At 31.8% G+C, this 24,208-nt stretch overlaps 2 protein-coding genes and 1 long non-coding RNA gene across 3 annotated transcripts in view; 2 read left to right on the plus strand and 1 right to left on the minus strand.

The window, feature by feature from the left end:
• The first annotated feature begins 1,892 nt into the window (after window positions 1–1,892).
• LOC126745414 (DNA fragmentation factor subunit alpha-like) lies at window positions 1,893–8,130 on the plus strand. The gene is made up of 2 exons (XM_050453258.1): window positions 1,893–2,723; window positions 7,757–8,130. Exon 1 carries the CDS (start codon window positions 2,077–2,079, stop codon window positions 2,653–2,655), a length of 579 nt encoding a protein of 192 aa, XP_050309215.1. The 5' UTR covers window positions 1,893–2,076; the 3' UTR covers window positions 2,656–2,723; window positions 7,757–8,130.
• A 3,824-nt stretch (window positions 8,131–11,954) lies between these two features.
• Window positions 11,955–24,208, minus strand: part of LOC126745405 (D-beta-hydroxybutyrate dehydrogenase, mitochondrial) — a 34,862-nt gene continuing 22,608 nt past the window's right edge. Inside the window, exon 5 of the mRNA XM_050453245.1 lies at window positions 11,955–12,687. Coding sequence (XP_050309202.1) covers window positions 12,532–12,687 — 156 coding nt within the window. The 3' untranslated portion in view covers window positions 11,955–12,531. The remainder of the gene's footprint in view (window positions 12,688–24,208) is intronic.
• Window positions 12,804–23,908, plus strand: LOC126745423 (uncharacterized). The gene is made up of 3 exons (XR_007663539.1): window positions 12,804–12,941; window positions 19,500–19,705; window positions 23,756–23,908. It is a non-coding gene; the product is annotated as an uncharacterized LOC126745423 (long non-coding RNA).

Here is a 24,208-nt window from a genome sequence, read left to right on the forward strand (position 1 = left end):
TTCAAAGAAATATAAATATTAACATTACATTCTGAGTTCCCATTGCTACTGCTGCTATATAAATCCTAAAAAATAAAACTTTATAAAATTACTTTGAAACTGGTTAGTCTCTTGTGTAAAGAAAGGCTATAAAGTAGGATATAGGCACCATAAAGGAAACCATTTACAAAAAGTAAACCCTAAACTTTAAATATGTAAAATTTAATACAAACCTTTTCACTGCTATCTCCTGCCGCTTCCATTGATTCTACATTATCCATATCAACTTCAGGTAAGCTAGTTGTGGGAATTTTTTCTTCTATTGCAAATTTTTTTGCGTTTGCAGAATATTCAAAGTCCTTATATCTCTCCATTTTTTAAAGCAAAGCGAAAATAATAAATCCCAATAATTCCAAGCAAAAAATGAATTAAAAAAATACAAATATAGATTAAGTAGGTTGTGTTGAATTAAATATTTTTTCTTCCTCTTATTCTATCTAGCTTTGTTTTTCAACTTCTTCCTAAAACTCTAAACCTCCCTCTAGAGCGAAAAATGCTTAACACAGATGATCAGGCAATGTAATACCCATTCGCTAACTATGAGGTTGTTCTTACTGGGTTTTTGATTCGAAAAATTGTACACGTCTGCACGTCGTTGTTTTAAGTGTAAATTACTACCATCTACAGTAAAAAAAAAACAAGCAATGTGTTACAACAGTTGCGATACAGGTGCAGTACGTCGAAAATAAACGTCGTTGCAAAACCAACTAAATTTTGCACTGAAAACAACGTTGCTACTAGTGAAAATAAGAGTAATCTCAACTTAGACTGCAAATTGTTACTTGGGCAATTCGGTTTTGAATTAAAACCAAACAATCGGGTGACTAGTGTAAAATATCCTAAAGTAATTTATTATATTTAATAAACGTATATTTTATAAACACCCTGTATTCATTTATAAGTGTCTCAACCGCCCGCGAATTATCGTACATCCTTGAAAATCTATACCCTAAACATAAATAATAATATAAGCAGAGATTGAGAGAGACCCAAAGAAGTAAAAGAGTCAGTGAGTGCTAGCACTTCGGCTTATAAAGAGCCATGTATATAGAGTGGTCATAGTTGACCAGGTGTGGTGGTGTTTGTCCACTAGGTGTATATTAGAATGGTTGTGACTGTTTTGTGCACATCAGGTTAATCATGTCGACATGTGAGTAATATTTTATATTGTTGTTGTATAAGTCCATGGCAGCCATGGCTAGAGTTTTATGGTATACCAGAGTTTGTCGCTGTTTAGCGAGGTTGTGGTCGATTGTGTAGCAATCGACAGGGATGCCCTCTGAGCGCGCAGTTCCTTCGAGTTGGTCTTGTGAGTTATAGAGGGCCCTCACTTGTCTTCTCGATTGACACATTTGGATTCTAAGATCTCGGTATATGTTATCTTAGTTTCCGAGTGTTGAGATGCTTACTGCTTAGAGGCAGTGGAGCATCTGGGGTAGCCTTAACTATTTTAGGGGACACTAGCTAGTCGTCCAAGAAAGAAGATATATATGTAAATTATAAGCAAACATAAAGTAACTATATTGATGGTTGTTGGCATGACTGAATCAAGGGGACCGAGGTTCCCCGGTGAGTAAACTTAATCTTTATTAGATGGGTCAGTACAGTAAATCGTAAACATTTTTGTTTCATGGTACTCTCAATCTCTTGCTGTATACATAGTGAAGCACGCTGAATGAATTGTATTGTCAATACTCACGTAAGTTTAATTTTAAAAGTACCCAAATTTTACACTAGAAAATCGAACTTCGACCCTTTTTTGTCCGGTGAATTGCGAACATTCAACCACTGCGAATATTAAGCAGCGGCGCATTCGGCACCCCCGAGGGCGGTAACCTCTCTCCAGTCCCGACTTTCATCCAAATTATTGCCGGCATGTTGTGTCGTTTGTTAATAACAGTCGACCTCGGTCGGTTATAGCTTATATACGTCGCGACAAAAGCACTCTTTGCCTAGCCTAGCATTTCGTTTTGCGTTCGTCATTGTTGTTGGGCGCCAACAATTCGCCCTAATAACAAAATAATAAGTGAAAACAAAATGGAAGATGAGAACGCACAAAAAGTACAAAAACCGTTCAAGATCTGTAACAACAGTAGGGAAATCCGTAAAGGAATCGTGGCCTGTTCGTTAGAAGACCTAACCTCGAAAGTACGCGACAAGTTGGACTTGGTGAGCGATAATAATTTCACGGTAGTACTCGAGGCCGACGGTACCGAAATTGATGACGAAGAGTATTTCGCCACGTTAGACCCCAACACGAGTTTAATGGTATTAACGTCTAATCAGAAGTGGTCGCCGCCGTATCCGTCATGTAAGCTGACCAAGGATAACAAAGATCAAGTTGACGACGCTAGGGGAGACGAGCTAGCCGGGTTAGTGGGCCGATTAAAAACAAATATATGCCATCTGTCCCTTCTAGGTGGACCGGAACTCGAATTGTTAAGTGATATGGACCCGGAGTCGTTGGCCGACCTCACTTATCCCGATAAAATATTCCTCGATCAATTGAAAGAGGCCTCCGGTCGGTTTTTATGTGAGAAACGACAGGCACAGGACGCCCTCGATCTGCTCAGATTGTATCAGGAAAAAGAGGCGGCCGAAGAGAAGGCGAACTGAGTTTTTCTGATCCTCCTATTTCTCTGCACTCGATGTTTTCCCCCTTTTTAAAAAATCCTCTTTGTAATGTAAGTTTTACGCTATTTACTGTATATTCATTTATTTGTATGCTAGTGCATGGTATAGTTTACTTTCTTTGATCTGTGCGGCATAGTCCGGACGTTTTATGTGCTGATAATATATCATTAATATAGGATTTTATTATAAATGGGTTCTTGATAAACTGGAAGTTAGAGTACACTCAAAAACCGATTTTCAACGTTGAATTGGTAAGAACCGCGGTTACTCTTTTATTTGACAACTTTGACAGGTACGTGTGACGTATTGTTCCCCCACCACTTAAAAATTCTGATCTAAAGAAACAGTCGCTGAAATGAATTGGTTATTAGGAATCAAAGAGTTTATGTTTTTGTTTTCTTTTCTGTTTGATTAAAAAATTAAGTCGAATTTTTTAATTTTCCAGAGCCTTAGCCACTCTTTTCTCTCGAATAAACTATTGCTCTTTTATTGGATCTAAAATAAATTATGTTTAATGCTCATGTAAATTTGCATGGATACACTTTTTATCATCTGGAAAATAAAAATACAAGATTTCAAGTATTTTAATACAATATATAATTAACATTGTTACAATACAAATTGCAATATAAATATTATTTACACTAATCTGGGACATAATCTTTATCTGAATAAATAATTAGTTCAGTAATAAACAGGTTTGATTGAATTAAATTTTTTTTTCTAAACTTCTAATTAGAACAAAGAGTTTGAAAAACCCAAAATTGTATTTAAATTATAATATCCTACATATCAATATGATACTCCTACTACGATAAATGTGCGAGAAAGTGACAGAAAAAATGTTCTGTACGCTTAAGGGATCTCAAGAATCACCACATGGTTTAATTCTGGATAAGTTCGTCTCTTTTGCTTAGACACTTTTGGACCTAAACTAAAATTTCCAGAGTATTTAATTCTGAATCCAAGGCAATTTATTTCATTAAAATAACTTGAGTAGACTTTGAGAAAATTAAGTTTAAACAACAAAAAGTCGGTTGAAAGAACCTCAAGGACTACTATGTCGTTTAACTCTGGATAACTTGGTAACTTTTAGTTGGATGCTTTTGGCTCCTAAGCAACATTTCCAGAGAATTCTATTCTAAATCCAGAGCAATTTGTTTTGTTTAAATATTTTAAGTAGTTTTTGTGAAAATTGAGTTTAAATGACAACAAATACGCTTAAGGGACCTCAAGGACCACTACATGGATAACTTTTGGTTGGATGCTTTTGGATCCTAAATAATATTTCTAGAAAATTTATCTAATTTAATCAATATTATCTTTAAGAAAAAATCATGCTCTCTCTCTCTCTCTCTCTTGGTGTTATCTAACTCTTTAAGATGAAAAGCTGCATCTTTTAGAAATTATCTTTTTTGACAAAGTTAACCCAATGCGACAGAGTAAACGGCATTTTAATATACTCCTCTATATTATGTCAGAATGAAAATTCAGAGAATAGAGGGACACAAAGTCAATGGTCTCAAAAGATGTTTATTTTAAAAAATGATTACACGTGTTTCGCCCTAAGGCATCGTCAGATCTAAAAGAAAACAGAAAGCAACCCTAGTACAAAAACAACAATGCATAGACACAAATTGCAATATAGAGATAATAATTTGTGTCTTATAAATAATTTGTATGCATTGTTGTTTTTGTACTAGGGTTGCTTTCTGTTTTCTTTTAGATCTGACGATGCCTTAGGGCGAAACACGTGTAATCATTTTTTAATATAAACATCTTTTGAGACCATTGACTTTGTGTCCCTCTATTCTCTGAATTTTTATTATCAAGAGGTCTCTTTGAGAAAAATGGACTACTTTTTTGAATGTCAGAATGAGATGGCAATAGAGTAGAACCATGATTAACTGAGTCGCGATTATGCGAATAAGGGATATTTTCTGTCTGTGGTTCCTTTGATAAATTAATTGTTTTTGTAGATAGTAAACTGTGAATTGACAATAAGTCCAAACGTGTCAGAAGCAAAGTAACATCATAAATCCGCAAGAAACTTAGTCAAGAAAAGAAACCAAACAAAAAGTCCTGCAGCACACCAAGAGGGCATTTTAAAGTCCATTTCCAGAGAACTGGGAATACAAAATTAACTGGAAAGGTAGATAAATGATACATTGTTAAGCTTATTACAATGTAGAGGCAAAGAATGCTTAATTTTACCCACTACCTGAAGAAACCAAGAAAGAAATGAGGATTAGAAATTGAAAAAAAAAACACAGCAGGCATAACTAATGCAGATTTTTTTTCAAGCTTCCCTGTGTACCAGGAAGAGACAATCATATATTTTTTTATTCCAGACAGTTGATGAGGCTCCCTGGACTTGGGACGCTGCCTCAACCGCCTGGAAATGATGGAAATAATGCACTACTTGCAGAAATCACTTTTCCCTCCTAAATAGATGATTTGCTTGAAGCGCTAATAGCTTCCCTAAGTTGGCAGCCTGATGCAAAAATGAAAGAACTAATATTAGTCGACCTTATGAATAAATGGAAACCATTAAGGCTGTTTTACGCTCGCCTTACCTCCGGCGAGATTAGTAAATAAGAAAAAGGGGTCGGGGGTATTTAATCCGAGTATATTAATCAATGTACGGAGAATAATATTAAGAGAATATGAACGTAGAAGCCTGTCATTTATTAGTCATTTATCATGAAAATTATCCAATCATTTTATAAAAGTCGAGAGCAATTCTGCGATTAGCGTATCTATATTTCACTTTTGGTTTTTATGATATTTGGGTTTCAAGTTGGATTTCTAATCTCCAATTGGGCCTCTTTGATGATTCCAGACTTCACATTGATGAACGAACATTTTGTTCAAAGGAAAGGCATCAGTATAGGAGATTCTTTGATGTGTCCAACAGATGCATTGTTCGATGTTTGCAGAGTTCATATTAATGCCAACAGAGTCAGGAAAGAGCTCTCATGACTTTCATTATGTAAGATAGCGTGTGGCAAAAAGAGGAAATGATTCTGAGCAAGTGTTATAGGAGGTTTGTAGAATATAACTGGGAGGAGGTTTATTTTCGTTCCTCTGGGAAATAGATGTAGACTCCTTGGAGAGTAAAAGATTCTAGACTAGAGCTCATCTCTCGCATATTTTTTGATAAACTGCTACACTTTACCTGGGTCAAGCAATTTGTATAAAATAAAATTTCCCTTTTATAATTTGTTTTTCGACGATAACATCTCTTTCCTTTTATGATCAAATAATATATAACTGACGGAGATGGATCGAGAAAAACATGAAAAACACTGTTTATTGAAAGGAATGTAAGTCATTTTGTAGTGTACTTTACCTTAATGGCACCTTAATTATTTGTGTTTTATCCATAACTGTAGATAAACCTCGTTAGATGGCGTCACGCTATAAAAGTGACATCTCGTGACGTTATTCTTAGATGGCACCACATACACATTGATAAGAGTGCGACACTAAATATTCTCGCACGCTCAGTAAAATAAATTCTCGTAAGTCTTACTAGGAGTATGTTAATTAAATATGAACTTGACAAAAGTTGAAGGGTATTTCAAGGTGGAAGTCAAGGCTATTTTTTTAAATGGAAAAAGTTAAAAATAGTATTTTAGTTTTTTGCTGACGTCCTTGATAAGGTCAAGTCAGGGTCGAACGCTTGGATAAATGCTGAATATTTTTAATTTTTTTTTCTAGTGTCCTTGACAAGTCAAGGTGATATGCTTAAACGAATAATACAACATTTTCAATTTTTTTTTTTGGTGTCCTTAACAAGGTTAAATGCTTAGATAATTGATTTTTTTTCTGGTGGTCTTGACAAGATAAGGTCATGTCAAGGTCACATCCAGGATAAGTTAAAATCAAATGAAGGTCCAGTCAAAGTCAAATGCTTAGAAAATTGATAAATATTTTGAAACGAAATCTTGCTGTTTTTGACAAGGTCAAGTCAAGGTAAAATTGTTAAAAAATTCCTCAATATTTTTTATTTTTTAAGAAAATGCTAAATATTAAAAATAAAAAATTCTCGCTGTCCTGGACAATGACAAGTCAAGGTTAAATGCTTGAAAAAGTACTAAATATTTCTAAAAAAAAAAAAAGTACTAAATATTTCTGGTCCCCTTGAAGTCAAGATCGAGTAAAGATCAAATGATTAGAAAAATCCTAAATATTTTTTTTCTGGTGTCCTTGACAAAGTTTATGTCAAGGTCAGGACAAGTGATGGTCAAGTTAAGGGCAAATGTTTAGAAAGTTGATAAATATTTTGAAAAGAAATCTCGTTGTTTTTGAGAAGGTCAAGTCAAGGTGAAATGGTTAGAAAAGTGCTCAATATTTTTAATTTTTTAAGAAAATGCTAAATATTACAAAGAAGAAATTCTCGCTCAAGATCGAGTAAAGGTCAAATGATTCAAAAAATTCTAAATATTTTTCTTTTGACAAAGTTCAAGTCATGGTCAAGTTAAGGGTCCCCTGTAGATATTAACTGTTACAATAAACGAGCCAATCTTAAGGTCAATTTCAAGGTCATTTGTTGAACAAAACGATTATAATGAAATAGAGAACTTTCTCAGCCGACAAGAGCGGAGCAAGATCACATTTATCAAATATATCTTTTGACCTTAGCAAGGTTATAATAAAAAATGTCTGACAATCTCTAATATTATAAAAGGCAAAGGTTCTCAGTAAGAAATGACCTTGAATTTGATCAAAACACATGCATCTTGGTATGACCTTGACCTGAAGGTCTTTCAGTATTTTAAGAAAATTTACGTTATAAGTCGTCTGCATGTTGTGTAGACTAGTTAGCAAAAAGAGTGGGTTAACCTGAGGCAAAAACCATAGTAAATAGCGAATTTAACTTTAAAAAAAATTTGGTTTTTCCTCAACGATCTATATAATGTTGCCCTTGTTCCTTCCTTCTTTAATGGCTTTCTGGTTTCACTCAGTTGATGAATAAAACAGAGAGAGAAACAATTTGTATAGGGTGTTAATTTAAAGTACACTTTTCGCTCACTAAGTATACAATGAAACAATAGCACATTTTTTCCTTTAATTTCAGGTGTTTCTCGACACCGGAAGGACTAAAACAAAAGACTGAAGAAATGCCAATTAAGCAATCGAACATCTTGGCATCAGAAACAATGAATTGCTCAATAACCATTCGCACGTAACGGATTATGTGGTTCAAACACACACAATGCTATTATATAGATTACGCTATAGTAAACTCATATTGTATCATGATCATAATAATAATAATAATAATTAATGGAATTGTAAGAATTTTTATGTTTAACTAACTAATTTATATCCAGGATATATAGGATTAGGTATGTGATTATTATAAACACGTTTAATAGAAAAAATTCACACAGCTGTAATTTAGTGTCTGTATCTTTGCATGCCATTCATTCATAAACAATCATTTCATTACATTTGATTCATTTATTTCCTTTATCGTCAAATCCTGTATCCAGATATCAGCTCACCTGTTATCAGCTCCTATAGATTTAATTCGTCTTGATGCCAGAAGACATAAAGGTAAGTAGGCTATAGGATATTCCTTCTTGCATCCAGAAAAGTCCTTTAATTAACTAGGGTTAATGAGTATTATATTTATAATTAACCTTAAACAACAAACTTTTTACCTGCATGCAGAAATTAAGTCCGAAAGCTGACCTAGTTTGAAACCGGAACTAAATAAATTAATGTAACTGGAATTAAATGGAGCGTATAGCGGTGTGTGCTTGAGCAGAGCCAATTTTGTGCTTAGATAGAATTTTTTCATCACCATGAATCTTATTATAATTTAAAGGGGGTTCAAGTGCTTTTTCTTGTAATATGGGTATTATGAGGGCACTTTTATACCTTAAGGAACCTCTCCAGTATATTAACAAAGAGGTACACTGTCTAAGGGTTTGAAAGCTGAATCGTGTCAATAAAGAGCACTCTGGAAGGTTTCGACTATAGGGATTTGGGTAGAAATTGTTGATTTATCAGCAAAATATGGGTACCAAAAAAAATGCACATCTGGATTTTCTTTGAAGAACTTCATCAATTAAAGAGTTTCTTGATTTTTTGAATTGATGGGGGAAGAGTGTAGCTTGTATCTTTTTGACTCTAAAGAGTTTATTACATTTTTTGATTTTTCTTTATTACAAGCATCTGATTATTTATTCAAATTTTCTTGAGAGGATTTTTTAAAATAAAATCTAATTCCAGGTAAGTGGGAAATTTTCTATATTTCTTTCTCATTTATTGCGTTTTCTTCATAATTTCCTTTTAATCCATAGATAATTAAAACATTGATTTTTTTATCACTTTTTTCTGATTTCAGGGAGTTAACTGTAAAATTACTTTCTTTATTCCAGGCAGTCGTGAACATTTTTTTCATTAACACAGGCAATCGAGAATATTTATATATTTTTTTCATTATTTTAGTTTGTTTATAATTTTGTCACATTCCAGGTAGTACAAACATTTTTTTATATTTTTCTCAACAATTGAATTTTCTTCATATTTTTTGTTCAATTCCAGGCAGTTGAAAAGTACATTTTTTTACAATTTATCCCGATTCCAGGCAGATGAACGTAAAATTATTTTTTTTTATTCCAAGCAATTGGGAAATTTTTTCATTTTTTCATTTTTTGAATTTTTACGGATTTCCAGGCAATTGGAAAGTTAAATGTTTTCTGTTATCAGTTGAGTTTTCTTTGTAAGTTCTTCGTACTCTGGGTACCCAAGTATCAACCGTATATGGTCAAGGTATATTTATTAAACTGTAGAATATACGTATATCATATACGAATCTGTTTTTAAAAGGGAGAATCTTGGCATTTAAAAAAATTGACACGGGATTTACATAATTATCTAGTTTTTAAACTCGATTACTACATTTTAAATATTTAATGAAATTCTTCTAAAAATCACCGTTTTTCTTCCATATTATCCAATCTAATAACGCTGTTTTTATATTAAATATTTATATATAAAATTATATTTAATTTAAATCAATAATGCTAATAAATGAAATATTGAATCAACAATCCCTTACACCCCCCACCCACCCCAAATATTTGCCCAGTAAGAATTTCTTTTGAAAAATCACTGTTTTTCGTCCATAATATACAATGTAATAGCACTGTTTTGTATTAAATATTTATTAATAAATATATATATAATTATATAAAATGTAAATAAACAAACTGTGTTATTGGATTAGATATTAACGACGAAACCAGCTGTTATTCATGCGTATTATTTTGGAAAATAATGATTTTTGAAAACAATTTTTTACTGGTAAGTTGTGTGGGGTGGGTGGGGGGGCAAGGGTAGGGTTAATGGAAAACTTTTTTTTTTGCAAAAAATAATTGCCTGAGAGAAAAATGATAAGGTTTAAGGTTTTCGGGTAAAACGTGAAAAAACACTATATAAAAGCAAGGCTACTTCTAAAAAACTTTTTATTATCTAGGTTCAAAATAGAGGTTTTAAATTAAGACTATTGGTATATATATGAACCGTATATGATCAAGGTATATTTATTAAACTGTACGTATACGTATATTATATACGATTCTGTTTACAAAAGGTATAAATTTTCAGCATTTAAAAAATCGGCACGGGATTTATATCTCTAGTTTTTAAACTCGATTACTACATTTTAAATATTTAATGAAATTCTTCTAAAAATCACCGTTTTTCTTCCATATTATCCAATCTAATAATGCTGTTTTTATATTAAATATTTATATATAAAATTATATTTAATTTAAATCAATAATGCTAATAAATGAAATATTGAATATGTATTTTCTACAAAAATCTTGTTTTTTAATATAAATCCCTTACACCCCCCACCCACCCCAAATATTTGCCCAGTAAGAAATTCTTTTGAAAAATCACTGTTTTTCGTTCATAATATACAATGTAATAGCACTGTTTTGTATTAAATATTTATTAATAAATATATATATAATTATATAAAATTTAAATAAACAAACTGTGTTATTGGATTAGATATTACGCAACCAGCAGTTATTCCTGCATATTATTTTGGAAGATAATGATTTTTGGAAAAAAATTCTTACTGGTAAGTCGTGTGGGGTGGGTGGGGGGGTAAGGGTAGGGTTAACGAAAAACGGGTTTTTTGCAAAAAATAATTTCCTGAGAAAAAAATGCTTTTTAAGAAAATTATAGGTGGTAAAAAAATGTTCAGTTTCGTACGTCTCTCACATGACCCTAAAGTTTTTAGAGTAAAATGTGAAAAAATCCTATAGCAAAGCAAGGCTACTTCTAGACAACTTTTCATTATCTAGGTTAAAAAGTTCAGTATTTAAATTGTTATTTTTTTAATTCCAGGCAGAATAAAATTTGCTTTTTAAAATATCTCAACATTCCAGGCAGTAGAATTTCTATTAATTAAATTTGTTCTATTTCCCATCGTAATTGTTGATATGCTAGGCAGTCATTGCGTATTCTTTATTAATTGAGGTAATTATGATCCCTAAATCCTAAGTAATCATCCTTTTTTATGCCAAAGAGTTTAAAAACAAAACAGGGTTATCCACTAATAAGATTTTTTTTACCAGTATAACAGGAAAGAGTTGTCTGAAAAAATGTTTTTGAGAAAATTAAACATAAAGTTTACTTACATTAAACATACATATTCTCCTACATATTGAGAAATTCCTTAATTTATAAGCATTTTATTATTTTTTTGGGACATTTTTTTCAGAAAAAAATGCTATTTTTTTGACTGGAAAGACTCAAAAAAGAAATTCTTTGGAAGCATAAAAAATTACTCCCAAGAGCAAAAATGTATCTAAAAATCTGATTAAAATTAGATTTTTAGAAACACATTTAATGCTAAAATTTAATGAAACTTCAATTTGCAATTCATTAAGGATATTAAATGCCCGTAATAAAACAAGAATGAAACTGTAAGACAAAATAAGTTAAAACATCTTTTTTCCCTTTATATTTGAAACCATTAAGGTACATACATACACACATCGTTTATCCTAACATTTTGACATACAACTGAGTCATCAGTTCCCAACGAACTGGCCCATACGCTTCCACATGAAATATAGTATCGCATTCACAGCTATGAAATACGCGTTCGATATAGAGGTTATTAATTATTATTTTATGACACACATCCATGCATAAAATTAATCGGCGTACTGGGAACACACTATAGGGTGTTAATATTTAATAACCCGTGAATAGTGAATAATAAAGGCAAAAAAAACAACAACTTTTTAAAACTTTATTTCCAAACTTTAAACCCATCAGCGCCATCCGTTTCTAAAGTGCCGCATCCATATAAGATAAACGGTATCTTAGAAACTCTATCAAGAGATATAAGGAGGAAACTTTGCCACTCAGAGTCTCTTAAAGGAGTTTCGGACATTACACTAAAAAAAAGCATTTTAAATACAATATTCTTCTAATATTTACACAAACTAAAAGCCTGAAAATGTGATCCTAAATGCAAAATAATTATATGAGCATAAACTTATAGGCTTAATTATTATACAGGTTTGTATACTATAATATGTGATGTCTTAACAAATCACTCAAATCATGATCAGTCTATACAGCATACAGTATAGATTTCAAATAAAACTACTAAAATGAAACAAGGTTCATGCTAAGCAGGGTGAGCGTTCGACGATAAATAGACTCAAGAAATTATAACTTAAATGGGATGTTGAAGATGACCTCCTGGAGGTCAAAACGTCGATAAAACATTGTCGATGATCGTGTGATGTTGATCTAAATGATTTAGGGAACAAGGCAAAATGATAAGGAATATGCGTGAAATGCTATTTATGAATAAATTAGGTCATATACGGCTCTCGGAAAGTATTCGGCTACAAATGCTTTAATTTTCTCTTGTCTGGATATCGGGGTGTATTTTGGCATCGGGAAGGTGCGTGCGACTGCGTCGGTGAGAGCTTTGATCACCGGTGCAAGATCGGTTTCCTGAAAACAAATAAAAAATTACTAAATATAATAGTCACCCTCCTAAATTAATAAAATATATATATACTCCTATAAAATCGTCTCGTTTCTGAAATATTTCACAATAAAATGACTCGATTACTTGGAAAAATAAACATTTTTCAGATATTCGTACACTTGGCACATATCCAGAATGGCAGGTTTATATTCCAAGGAGTGCTGGATTTAACGCAGAAAATTCGTGATTTAACCGAACGAACGATACATTATATTTGGTATGTAGATATTTATCATTCATAAATAATTATTTAGATAGGAAGCTTTGGCATTTAGATTAATGGAAAACATTGACGAGTCTATTTTCACATATTTAAATTTGTATAGTTGAGCGTAATTGGCATTTTCTTACACAAGCTCTGAGAGTTCTGGATTTTATTGAGTGGCACGTCAGGTGTCAATTTAAATTTCTTAAAATAGAAATCATTTATTTTGAGGTTAACCGAAATTATCATATATATTAAATGTGGTTAATTTTTTTCAAGAAATTTTAATTTATATGCACTTGTAGACGCTGCTAGTGTATTTAAAACTTTAGGTTAAATGCACTCAATTGCCTGGAAAAATTAAAGTATTCGTCCAGGCAGTTGAGTGGCATCTATTACTCTCTTATCTCTCTCTGTCATGTGGCTAAATAGTGATTTAATCATTTAATTCTAATCCAAAGCGTCGCTTTATGAAGGTTAATTTTGACTTTATTGGAGTTTTTACTTCAGAGTTGTTAGGCTTCTTCATGCTTTTCTTAAATTTCTTTATTGTTTGTTTACTGTCTTAATTTTTTCTTCCCTTTTTTTGGCAAACTAAGCATTGATATCGAGCCATACATGCACTCAACTGCACTCAACTGCCTAAAAAAATTAAATTATTCTTCCAGGCAGTTGAATATGAAGCAAACTTTATTTGGCTAACATGGATCGTTCTACAATATTGGTAATAGCTACTGAAGCTCTAAACTCTAGGATTACGAAGTTATTGTCAATTGAATTTTGCTTCAGCTGGACTTTGCTGTGTTAAGTTCAAGGTTTTTGTTTGATAATTTTTGATCTACTAAAAATCGAGATATGAAATAATTTTTTTTTTTACTTAAAGACTTTTGTTCTCAACTGCCTGGAAAAATTTAAATATTTTTTTAGACAGATAAGTGATAGCTACCACTCTCTTTTCTCTATATATCATCTATCCAAGTGGTGATTTTAATAACGATAATTCAAACTCTTAATCCTAATCTATCCAGAAACACCCAAAGCGTCGCTTTGCGAACGTTATTTTCAAATTTATTAGAGTTTTTACTTAAGAGTTGTTAGGCTTCTTCATGCGTTTCTTTAATTTCTTTATTGTTTGTTTACTGTATTAATTTTTTCTTTCCTTTTTTTTGGCAAACTAACAATGGATTTCGAGACATACATGCACTCAATGCACTTAACTGCCTGGAAAAATTAAATTATTCTTCCAGGCAGTTGTGACATAAAGTCAACTTTATTTGGCTAACACTAATTTGTTCTACAATATTGATAATAGCTATTGAAGCTCTAAACTCTAGGATTAAGAAGTTATTGTCAGTTAAATTTTCCTTCAGCTGGACTTTGCTGTGTTTTTGATCTACTAAAAATAGAGATATGAAATATAAAATTTTCTACTTAAAGACTTCTATACTCAACTGCCTGGAAAAATCTAAATATTTTTTTTAGACAGTTAAGTGACAGCTACCACTCTCTTTTTTCTATCTATAATTTATCCAAGTGGTGATTTTAATAACGATAATTCAAACTCTTAATCCTAATCTATCCAGAAATACCCAAAGCGTCGCTTTGCGAACGTTATTTTCAAATTTATTAGAGTTTTTACTTAAGAGTTGTTAGGCTTCTTCATGCGTTTCTTTAATTTCTTTATTGTTTGTTTACTGTATACATTTTTTCTTCTCTTTTTTTGGCACACTAAGTATGGATCTCGAAAAATATATGCACTCAACTGCCTGGAAAAATTAAAAGTATTCCTCCAGGCAGTTGTAATATGAACTAAACTTTATTTGATTACCATCGATATAATATTGGTAATAGCTACTGAACACCATTGCAGATATCTAAACTTATGTATATAATGTCCCTTTCAAAGAAGCCACCGCCCAAGAATTTCCTATATCTTCTATAGAAGTTGATCTACAGTCATGATCATAATGACCAAAGTAAAAGAATACGTGATGATTTTTTTTTAATTTTTTTATTGGGATTGATGGATAAGAAGTTGCTTCACGTCAGCTGAACTTTGCTGCATTAAGCTCGCGGTTTATGGTTGATAACTATTGATATAATAAAAGTGGAAAAGTGAAATAAACTGCTTTTGGCCGAATCTCTTTCTTATTTTGTTTTCCCCTTGGTATGGTTAAATGCACTCAATTGCCTGGAAAAATTTAAATATTTGTCCAGGCACTTGAGTAACAGCTATTAATCTCTATCATTTACCCAAATGGTGATTTTAACAATGGTGATTCGATAGATCCTAATCTATCCAGAAACATACAAAGCGTCGTTTTACGAACCTTTATTTTTGAATTTATACCAGTTCTTACTAAAGAGTTGTTGGGCTTCTTCATGCGTTTCTTTAATTTGATTATTGTTTGTTTACTGTTTTAATTTTTTTTTGGGCAGATTAAATGTGAAACTCGAGAAATATATGCACTCAATGCACTCAAGTGTCTGGAAAAATTAAAATATTTTTTCTCCTTTTTAACTGACTGGAAGAAAAACCATTTTTTTATCACGAATCGTCAACTGTCTGGAAAAAATAAAGCTATGTTTGGAAAAAAGACTCAAGTGCCTTAAACTGATAAACCAAGAGTTTAGTCATCAAGAATAATTAATCAGCAAGAAAAGAGGAGTTACTCGACCAGTGTATCTCAAAATTGAAGAGAGTTTTTTTAAGACAAGTCTCCACTGGATATAAAAAATAAACTCCAGAAAAATTAACTTTATTATAGTTTGTAAGGGATTTCTTCCTCTTTTCAAGAATTTAATTGATTAAGGGGCTTCCTCATTTACAGAAGGACTTAATTTTTTTTAATGATTAACCATAACCTATCACACAATTTGATTGCAGGCTATTATTAAATGAAGTTGAGATCTAAATAGCGAACGAATGCAATTACCTTTGGAGACGTTCTAAAAATATTCGTGAAGTAATGGTTAATCGACACTTGCTATTAATAAAAAAGGTGTCATTGTTTTGTTAGATCTCGTCACTGAAAGGTAAGCTATATAAGCACTATTTAGCATTAAGGGGATATTTTTTATATTATCAAGAAAAGCACACAACTAAAAACCAATGTAATGTGTTTATTGTAAGTACTACTGTGCATGGATTGTGTTTTATAGGAATTAATACTGATTTTTTAGGGACATTGTTACGGTTTTTTTCAGATTTGTTTGTGGATTCACGTAGCATTCATTCAATTTGATTTTTTAGATTTATTTTTCAATGTGAATTTTCAATGTACAAAAAAATATTTACCTAATTATAAAGCCATATAGAAACTATTTAAAACGCCAACATAGATACTCTAAATATACGTGTCCAACCACTCACATAAGGATATAAAAATAAGTAAACGTTAGCCATATCCAATTAAATTATGCACGGCCAAAATTTTATTAGTTTATGATGTAAAAATTTAAAAATTAACCTCTAAACGTCTAACAAGTACCATTTTGGATATACTATTAATCCTTTCACCAAAGCCGATAATTAAAATTAGTCCATTAATAGCGTTATCACACACATCTTTCATCTTCTCTCCTTTCTGGCCTTGATGACTTCGCTCGCCTATCTTTGTCTGACAATAATAATATACAGGTCTGGCAAATTCCTATTTTGCGTGCAAATCATTGGCATGCATATCTCCCACTTGTGATCTGGACTGCGTCTGACTAGAATTAGTTAATAGAGAGAGAAAGTGGAGGGTTATATATATATAATTCCCTTTTCAATTTGAGATTCGTTTCTGCACTCAAACCCGTACTTTGTCTGACGTGTATATCTTCTATTCACTTAAATGCGCTCTTGCAGTATATTGGTTATGCCCCGTTTGACCCACTTACCTGTTTGGACAAATATTTAAATTTTTCCAGGCAGTTGAGTTCATTTAACCATCCCAGAGAGAGAAAAGAGAATAAGAAAACCGGAAGATTTTTTTATTTTTAAGTGAGTCAATCAGGAAAACCTTTAATTTCTGTCAGGAAAAAGTTGAAAATAAACTACAATAGTACTGCAATTCCTTGGACGAAGTTGGAATTAAACTCAAGTGTCCTGAATAAATTGAGAAATTCCTTGAAGAGACAGTAGAAACAAGGTGGATTGCCGACAATTAAAAATTAGGCAGCCTCTTAATAAAGTTAAAAATTTAATAATTTTAAGGACAATCTTGAACACAATGTTCTATCTAATATCTATTATTCAGGCAAACAATAAACCAATATGGGCGTATACAAAGTTCGAAGAGTCTTCCGGTTAATATTTCTTCAAATGCATACTTAGTTTGCCAAAAAAAAATAGTGAAAAAAATTGATACAAGAAACAAACAATAAAGAAATTAAAGAAACGCATGGAGAAGCCTAACAAATCTTAAGTAAAAACTCGAATAAATTCGAAAATAACATTCGTAAAGCAACGCTTCATATGCTTCTGGATAGAAAGATTTTTAATTTTTTCCAGATCAATTGAATGAAGTGGTTATGGCAAACTTTATCAAATGCTTTGTTGTCATTAAAAAAAGAAGTACATCGATTTCGTTAATATCTTGTTCTAATTTACTAAAAATTCAGCGATGAATAATCTTTAGCATATTCCAAGGAGTTCGAATTTTTGAGTTCCTGCCATATTTAATTTTTCAGTCACGTCATGAATCGCCTTTAAATGTTTATAGGCTGACGCAGTGATGATGACTTTAGACGAGGATTAACATTTTATTGTGATGGTCTATGATTAGTGCGAGTGGGATGGAGAATATCAAAAAATAATCTACTCATATAAGTAAAATCTGGACAAGTATTTAAATTTTCCCAGGAAGTTTTAATCATTCCAGAGTGAAAAAATAAAATGGGAGGGCTTGGAAGAATTTTCTATTTCTTCCAAGTTAACACGTTAACGTCAAGAGTATAGAAAAAATAAAAAACTACTGCGACAAACTTGAAATTAATTTCAATTGCCTGGAATAAATTGACAACTTCCTTGAACTGCCTGGAAGTGACAGTAAATAAGGTGAATTATCTGAAAACATAGGCAGCCTGACAATGAAGATCATAAAATGAAAAAACAAGTAATTTTAAGGAATATCTTCAATACAATGGTTTACCCTAATGTTCTATCCAATACCTTTTTTTCAGGCAAACAGTTATACAAAGATATAAGAGTCTTCAAGTTAATATTTCTCCAAATTCATACTTGGTTTGCCAAAAAAAAAAGAGCAGAAAAAATTTAGACAGTAAACAAATAATAAAGAAATTAATGAAACGCATGGAGAAACCTAACAACACTTAACTAAAAACTCGAATAAATTCAAAAATATCGTTCGTAAAGCGATGCTTTGCAAGTTTTTGGATAGATTAGGATTAAATGATCAAAGTCATTATTTAGCCATATGACAGAGAGAAACCACTTAACTGCCTGGATAAATAATTTAATTTTTCCAGGCAGTTGAGTGCATTTAAGCTCTAAGACAAGAGAGTAGAAGAGCCTGGAAGAATTTTTTTATTTCTTCCAGAGAATTGAGTTAAAGAGAGAGAGAGAGATAATTTTTCCAGGCAAGTTTGACATACGCTTGTCGATTCTCCAATTTCCAACTTATGAAATTTTTTATTTCTTCCAGAGAATTGAGTCAATTAGGAAAGTTAACACGTTAACGTCAAGAATAAAGATACAATTACTGCCTGGACAAATTTGGAATTAATTTCAATTGCCTGAAATAAATTGATAACTTCCTTGAACTGCCTGGAAGTGACAGTAAATAAGATGGATTACCTAAAAAAATAGGCAGCCTGACAATGAAAATCATAAAATGAAAAAACAAATAATTTTAAGGAATATCTTCAATACGATGGTTTACCCTAATGTTTTATCCAATACGTTTTTTCAGGCAAATAGTTATGCAAAGATATAAGAGTCTTCAAGTTAATATTTCTCCAAATCCATACTTAGTTTGCGAAAAAAAAAGAGCAGAAAAAACTTATACAGTAAGCAAACAATAAGGAAATTAAAGAAACGCATAGAGAAACCTAACAACCCTTAAGTAAAAACTCGAATAAATTCAAATATATCGTTCGTAAGGCGACGCTTTGTATGTTTTTGGATAGATTCGGATTAAATGATCAAAGCTAATATTTGGCCATATGACAGAGAGATACCACTTAACTGCCTGGATAAATATTTTAATTTTTCCAGGCAGTTGAGTGCATTTAAGCTCTGAGACAAGAGAGTAGAAGAGCCTGGAAGAATTTTTTTATTTCTTCTAGAGAATTGAGTTAAAGAGAGAGAAAAGGACTGCTTCTCGACTGCCTGGACGAATATTTTAATTTTTCCAGGCAGTTTTCACATACGCTAGTCGATTCTCCAATTTATTTTTTTTCTTTGTCTCATCTGTGCCCGAATGGTTTATCTTTGTCTGGTGACTATTTGACTATTTATTGTAATGCCTACTTTTGATGGTCTATTGATCACACTCCAACTACTAAGGTGACATTAAATTTTTATTTAAAAGGTACGTTACGAGCTTGTTAATTTATTTCCAGAAAATATGGTTCTCCAGATCCACCACGACCGTTACGGACACATGTATTACACGTATCCGGAACATACTAAAATACCCTTCGACTATGGCATTAAAGGACCCCAATTATTTTACGAGCCAAACCGCACGAGGTGGATATACCACTGCTATTGGCCTCAGGAAGCGTTAAATTTCGCTACGGTCGAAGATAAAAGACGTCGGATGGCCGTGAGTATTTTATTTATTAACCAAGAAAAAGGTTTTTTGTTACTTAAGTGTTTTCTCTCCTAATACATCTAAGGCTAGAAAATGATTCACATTATGATCATCGTCATGGTCATCTCCTTCTTCTTCTGTAATTAATACATATTCATTTCTGGCTTCATTATCTGATATCAATTCTTATCTGGCTTTAGATCAATGATATTAGAAATGACAATATTATATACCAAATATGCTTAATTCTCTAGAAGAAATGAACAAACTCTTCCACATACTTCTACTCCCTTTTCTCTCGAAAAACGGCGATTTAATCACTTAATCCTAATTTATTCAGAAGCATCGCTTTACGAACGTTATTTTAGAATTTATTCCAGTTTTTACTTAAGAGTTGTTAGGTTTCTCCATGCGTTTCTTTAATTTCTTTATTGTTTGTTTACTGTATAAATTTTTTATGCTCTTTTTTTTGGCGAAACAAGTATGGATTTGGAGAAATATTAACTTGAAGACTCTTATATCTTTGTATGACTGTTTGCCTAAAAAAAAGTTATTGGATAGAACATTAGGGTAAACCATTGTACTGAAGATATTCCTTAAAATTATTTGTTTTTTCATTGTATAATTTTCATTGTCAGGCTGCCTATTTTTTAAGGTAATCCACCTTATTTACTCTCTCTTCCAGGCAGTTCAAGAAAGTTATCAATTTATTCCAGGCAATTGAAGATAATTCCAATTTTGTCCAGGCAGTCGCAGCAATTTTTTATTTTTTCTATACTCTTGACGTTAACGTGTTAACTTTGACTTAATTCTCTGGAAGAAATAAAAAATTTAATAAGTTGGAAATTGGAGAATCGACAAGCGTATGTCAAAACTGCCTGGAAAAATTATAATACTCGTCTAGGCAGTCGAGAAGCAGCCCTTTTCTCTTTTTTTCTCTCTCTCTCTCTTTCATTCAATTCTCTGTAAGAAATAAAAAAAATTCTTCCAGGCTCTTCTACTCTCTTTTCTCAGAGGTTGAATGCACTCAACTGCCGGGAAAAAATCAAAATATTTATCCAGGTAGTTGAGTGGTGTCTCTCTGTCATATGGCCAAATAATGACTTTGATCATTTAATCCTAACCTATCCAAAAACATACAAAGCGTCGCTTTACGAACGTCATTTTAGAATATATTCGAGTTTTTACTTAAGAGTTGTTAGGTTTCTCCATGCGTTTCTTTAATTTCTTTATTGTTTGTTTACTGTATACATTTTTGCTGTTCTTTTTTTTTAACAAACTAAATATGGATTTGGAGAAATATTAACTTGAAGAGTCTTATATCTTTGTATAACTGTTTGCCTGAAAAAAAGGCATTTGATAGAACATTAGGGTAAACCATTGTACTGAAGATGATCCTTAAAATTATTTGTTTTTTCATTTTATGAATTTCATTGTCAGGCTGCCTATTTTTTAAAGTAATCAACCTTATTTACTGTCTCTTTCAAGCAGTTCAAGGAAGTTGTCAATTTATTCCAGGCAATTGAAATTAAGAAAAAGTAAAAAGTTCTTCCAGGCCCTCCTATTTAATTTTCTCGCTCTGGAATGGTAAAAACTTCCTGGAAAAATTTAAATATTTGTACAGATTTTACTTATATGAGTAGATTATTTTTAGATATTCTCCATCCCACTCGCGCTAATCATAGACCATCACAATAAAATGTTAATCCTCGTCTAAAGTGATCATCACTACGTCAGCCTATAAACAATTAAAGGCGGTTCATGATGTGACTGAAAAATGAAATATGGCGGAAACTCAAAAATTCGAATCTACTTTGAACTCATTTTTAACATAATTCTTCATCTCACTCGCACTAATCAAAGTCGAAATGCAGAAATGATTAAACTAATCACAAAAAATTAAATAGGCATATTCATGGTAAAATTTGACACAATACACAACACAAGAAATTTTAATCGCTTAAATAGACTTTTATTACATTAAGGCAATAGAATATAATGACCATAGAACAATCAGTAATGAGTCACGCTCTCAAAATATTCACAAAGATTCCCAAAATTCATTACTAAATTTTTAGGAAATTCGAATAAGATATTAACGAGACCGATGTATTCCTGTTTTCTTGACTACAACAAAGCATTTTATAAAGTTCTCCATAACTTCTTTATTCAATTGATCTGGAAGGAATAAAAAAAATACTTTCAGGCTCTCCTATTCTATTTTCTCTCTCTGCCATGTAGCCAAAAATGGCGACTTAATCTATCCAGTATATAATCTATCCAGAAGCATATGAAGCGTCGCTTTACGAACGTTATTTTCGAATTTATTCGAGTTTTTACTTAACAGTTGTTAGGCTTCTTCATGCGTTTCTTTAACTTATTTATTGTTTGCTTACTGTATTAATTTTTTCTGCCCTTTTTTTTGGCAAAATATGCATGCATCTTGAGAAATGTTAACCAGCAGATGCTTAGATCGTTGCTTAGGTCAATCAGTAAGAAAACTCGACTTGACTAGTTCATTTTAAAACTTCAGAAGGTTTTATCAAGATCAGATGTTCGTCAGGGTTTTCTTTCTCTCTTTTTTTTTGTAGATGATACATATTTACTTCTGGCATAGTTCTTTATCACTTGTCATATGTCATTTTTAACATGATTCCTCATCTCACTCGCACTAGTCGAAGTCGAAATGCAGAAATAATTAGGCTAACCAGAAAAGATGAAATAGGCATATTCATGGAACTATTTGACAAAATACAGAACACAAAAATAATTGCTTAAGTAGACCTTTATTACATTAAGGCAAAAAAATATAACGACCATAGAACTATCAGTAATGAGTCACGCTCTCAAAATATTCCCAAAATTCATTACTGAATTTTTAAGAAATTCGAATAAGATATTAACGAAACCGATGTATTTCTGTTTTCTTAACTACAACAAAGCATTTTATAAAGTTCGCCATAACTACTTTATTCAATTGAACTGGAAGGAATAAAAAAATTCTTCCAGGCTCTCCTATTCTATTTTCTCTTTCTGCCATGTAGCCAAAAGTGGCGATTTAATCTATCCAGTATATAATCTATCCAGCAGCATATGAAGCGTCGATTTACGAACGTTATTTTCGAATTTATTCGAGTTTTTACTTAACAGTTGTTAGGCTTCTTCATGCGTTTCTTTAATTTCTTTATTGTTTGTTTGCTGTATCAATTTTTTCTGCCCTTTTTTTTGGCAAAATATGCATGCATCTCGAGAAATGTTAACCAGCAGTTGCTTAGACTCTTGCATAGGTCAGTCAGCAAGAAAACTCGACTTGAATAGGTAAGTAGGTTTTATCAAGGTCAGATGTTCGTCAGGGGTTTCTTTCTCTCTTTTTTTTGTAGCTGATACATATTTACTTCTGGCATAGTTCTTCATCACTTGTCATATGTCATTTTTAACATAATTCTTCATCTCACTCACACTAATCGAAGTCGAAATCAAAAATGATTAGGCTAATTAGAAAAGATGAAATAGGCATTACCACCTTATTCAATTGATCTGGAAAAAATAAAAAAAAATTTTCCAGGCTCTCCTATTCTATTTTCTCTCTCTGCTAGGTAGTCAAAAATGGCGATTTCCTCCTAATCTATTCAGAAGCATATGAAGTGTCGCTTTACGAAAGTTATTTTCGAATTTATTCGAGTTTTTACTTAAGAGTTGTTAGGCCTCTCTATGCGTTTCTTTAATTTCTTTATTATTTGTTTACTGTATCAATTTTTTCTGCCCTTTTTTTGTTGTTAACCGGCAGATTTCAAAACAAAATCTTTCTCTTTTCACGAATTTAAGTTTTAACTTTTTTGCTGATACATATTTACTTCTGGTAAAGTCTACGCTATTTGAAATTATTAATTTTCCTTACTTATGGCCTCATCATATTATTAAAAAAATATGTACACTTAGCATCAAATTAATAAGTTAAATATAATGGTATTATGGAATAAACTTCGTTATGTTCATAGGCCTTTTATTAATAAAAACCTTTAATTAATATTATTATTATTAAATATTTTTTTTTTATTAAAGCTTCGCAACCGAATGAGAGATGCCACATTCATCAGAAGCAAAAATTACTAGAACCAGCACTTACCACCGGACCACAGCCGAAGATCGAAAGCATTTTTTATTTTACATAAATTATTTATGATTAATTAAAATAAATGTATGTTTTTAAATGGATCAAGTTATTTAGGGTTTTTTAAAAACCTATTCATTAACGCAAAAACAACTTTTAAGCCTATTAAGCACTTGCAAGGGTTCGAAAAAAATACTTCCCTTACTGCAGATCTGCACCACATTAAATCCTTAAAAAAATCAACCCTTTTGCCCTACTGGTTCTTGAGACAATCGCGTTTTGATGTTCCCTCTCTTTAACAGCATGTAACTTAGGGTATAATGAAAAAATCACTAAAATTCAACAAAAAACCATGTATGCAACATGTCCAGGTTCTACTAGCAATATATTCCCTAAGTTATTAA

This window comes from Anthonomus grandis, chromosome 15 (assembly GCF_022605725.1).
Source record: "Anthonomus grandis grandis chromosome 15, icAntGran1.3, whole genome shotgun sequence".
Lineage (NCBI taxonomy): Eukaryota > Metazoa > Arthropoda > Insecta > Coleoptera > Curculionidae > Anthonomus > Anthonomus grandis.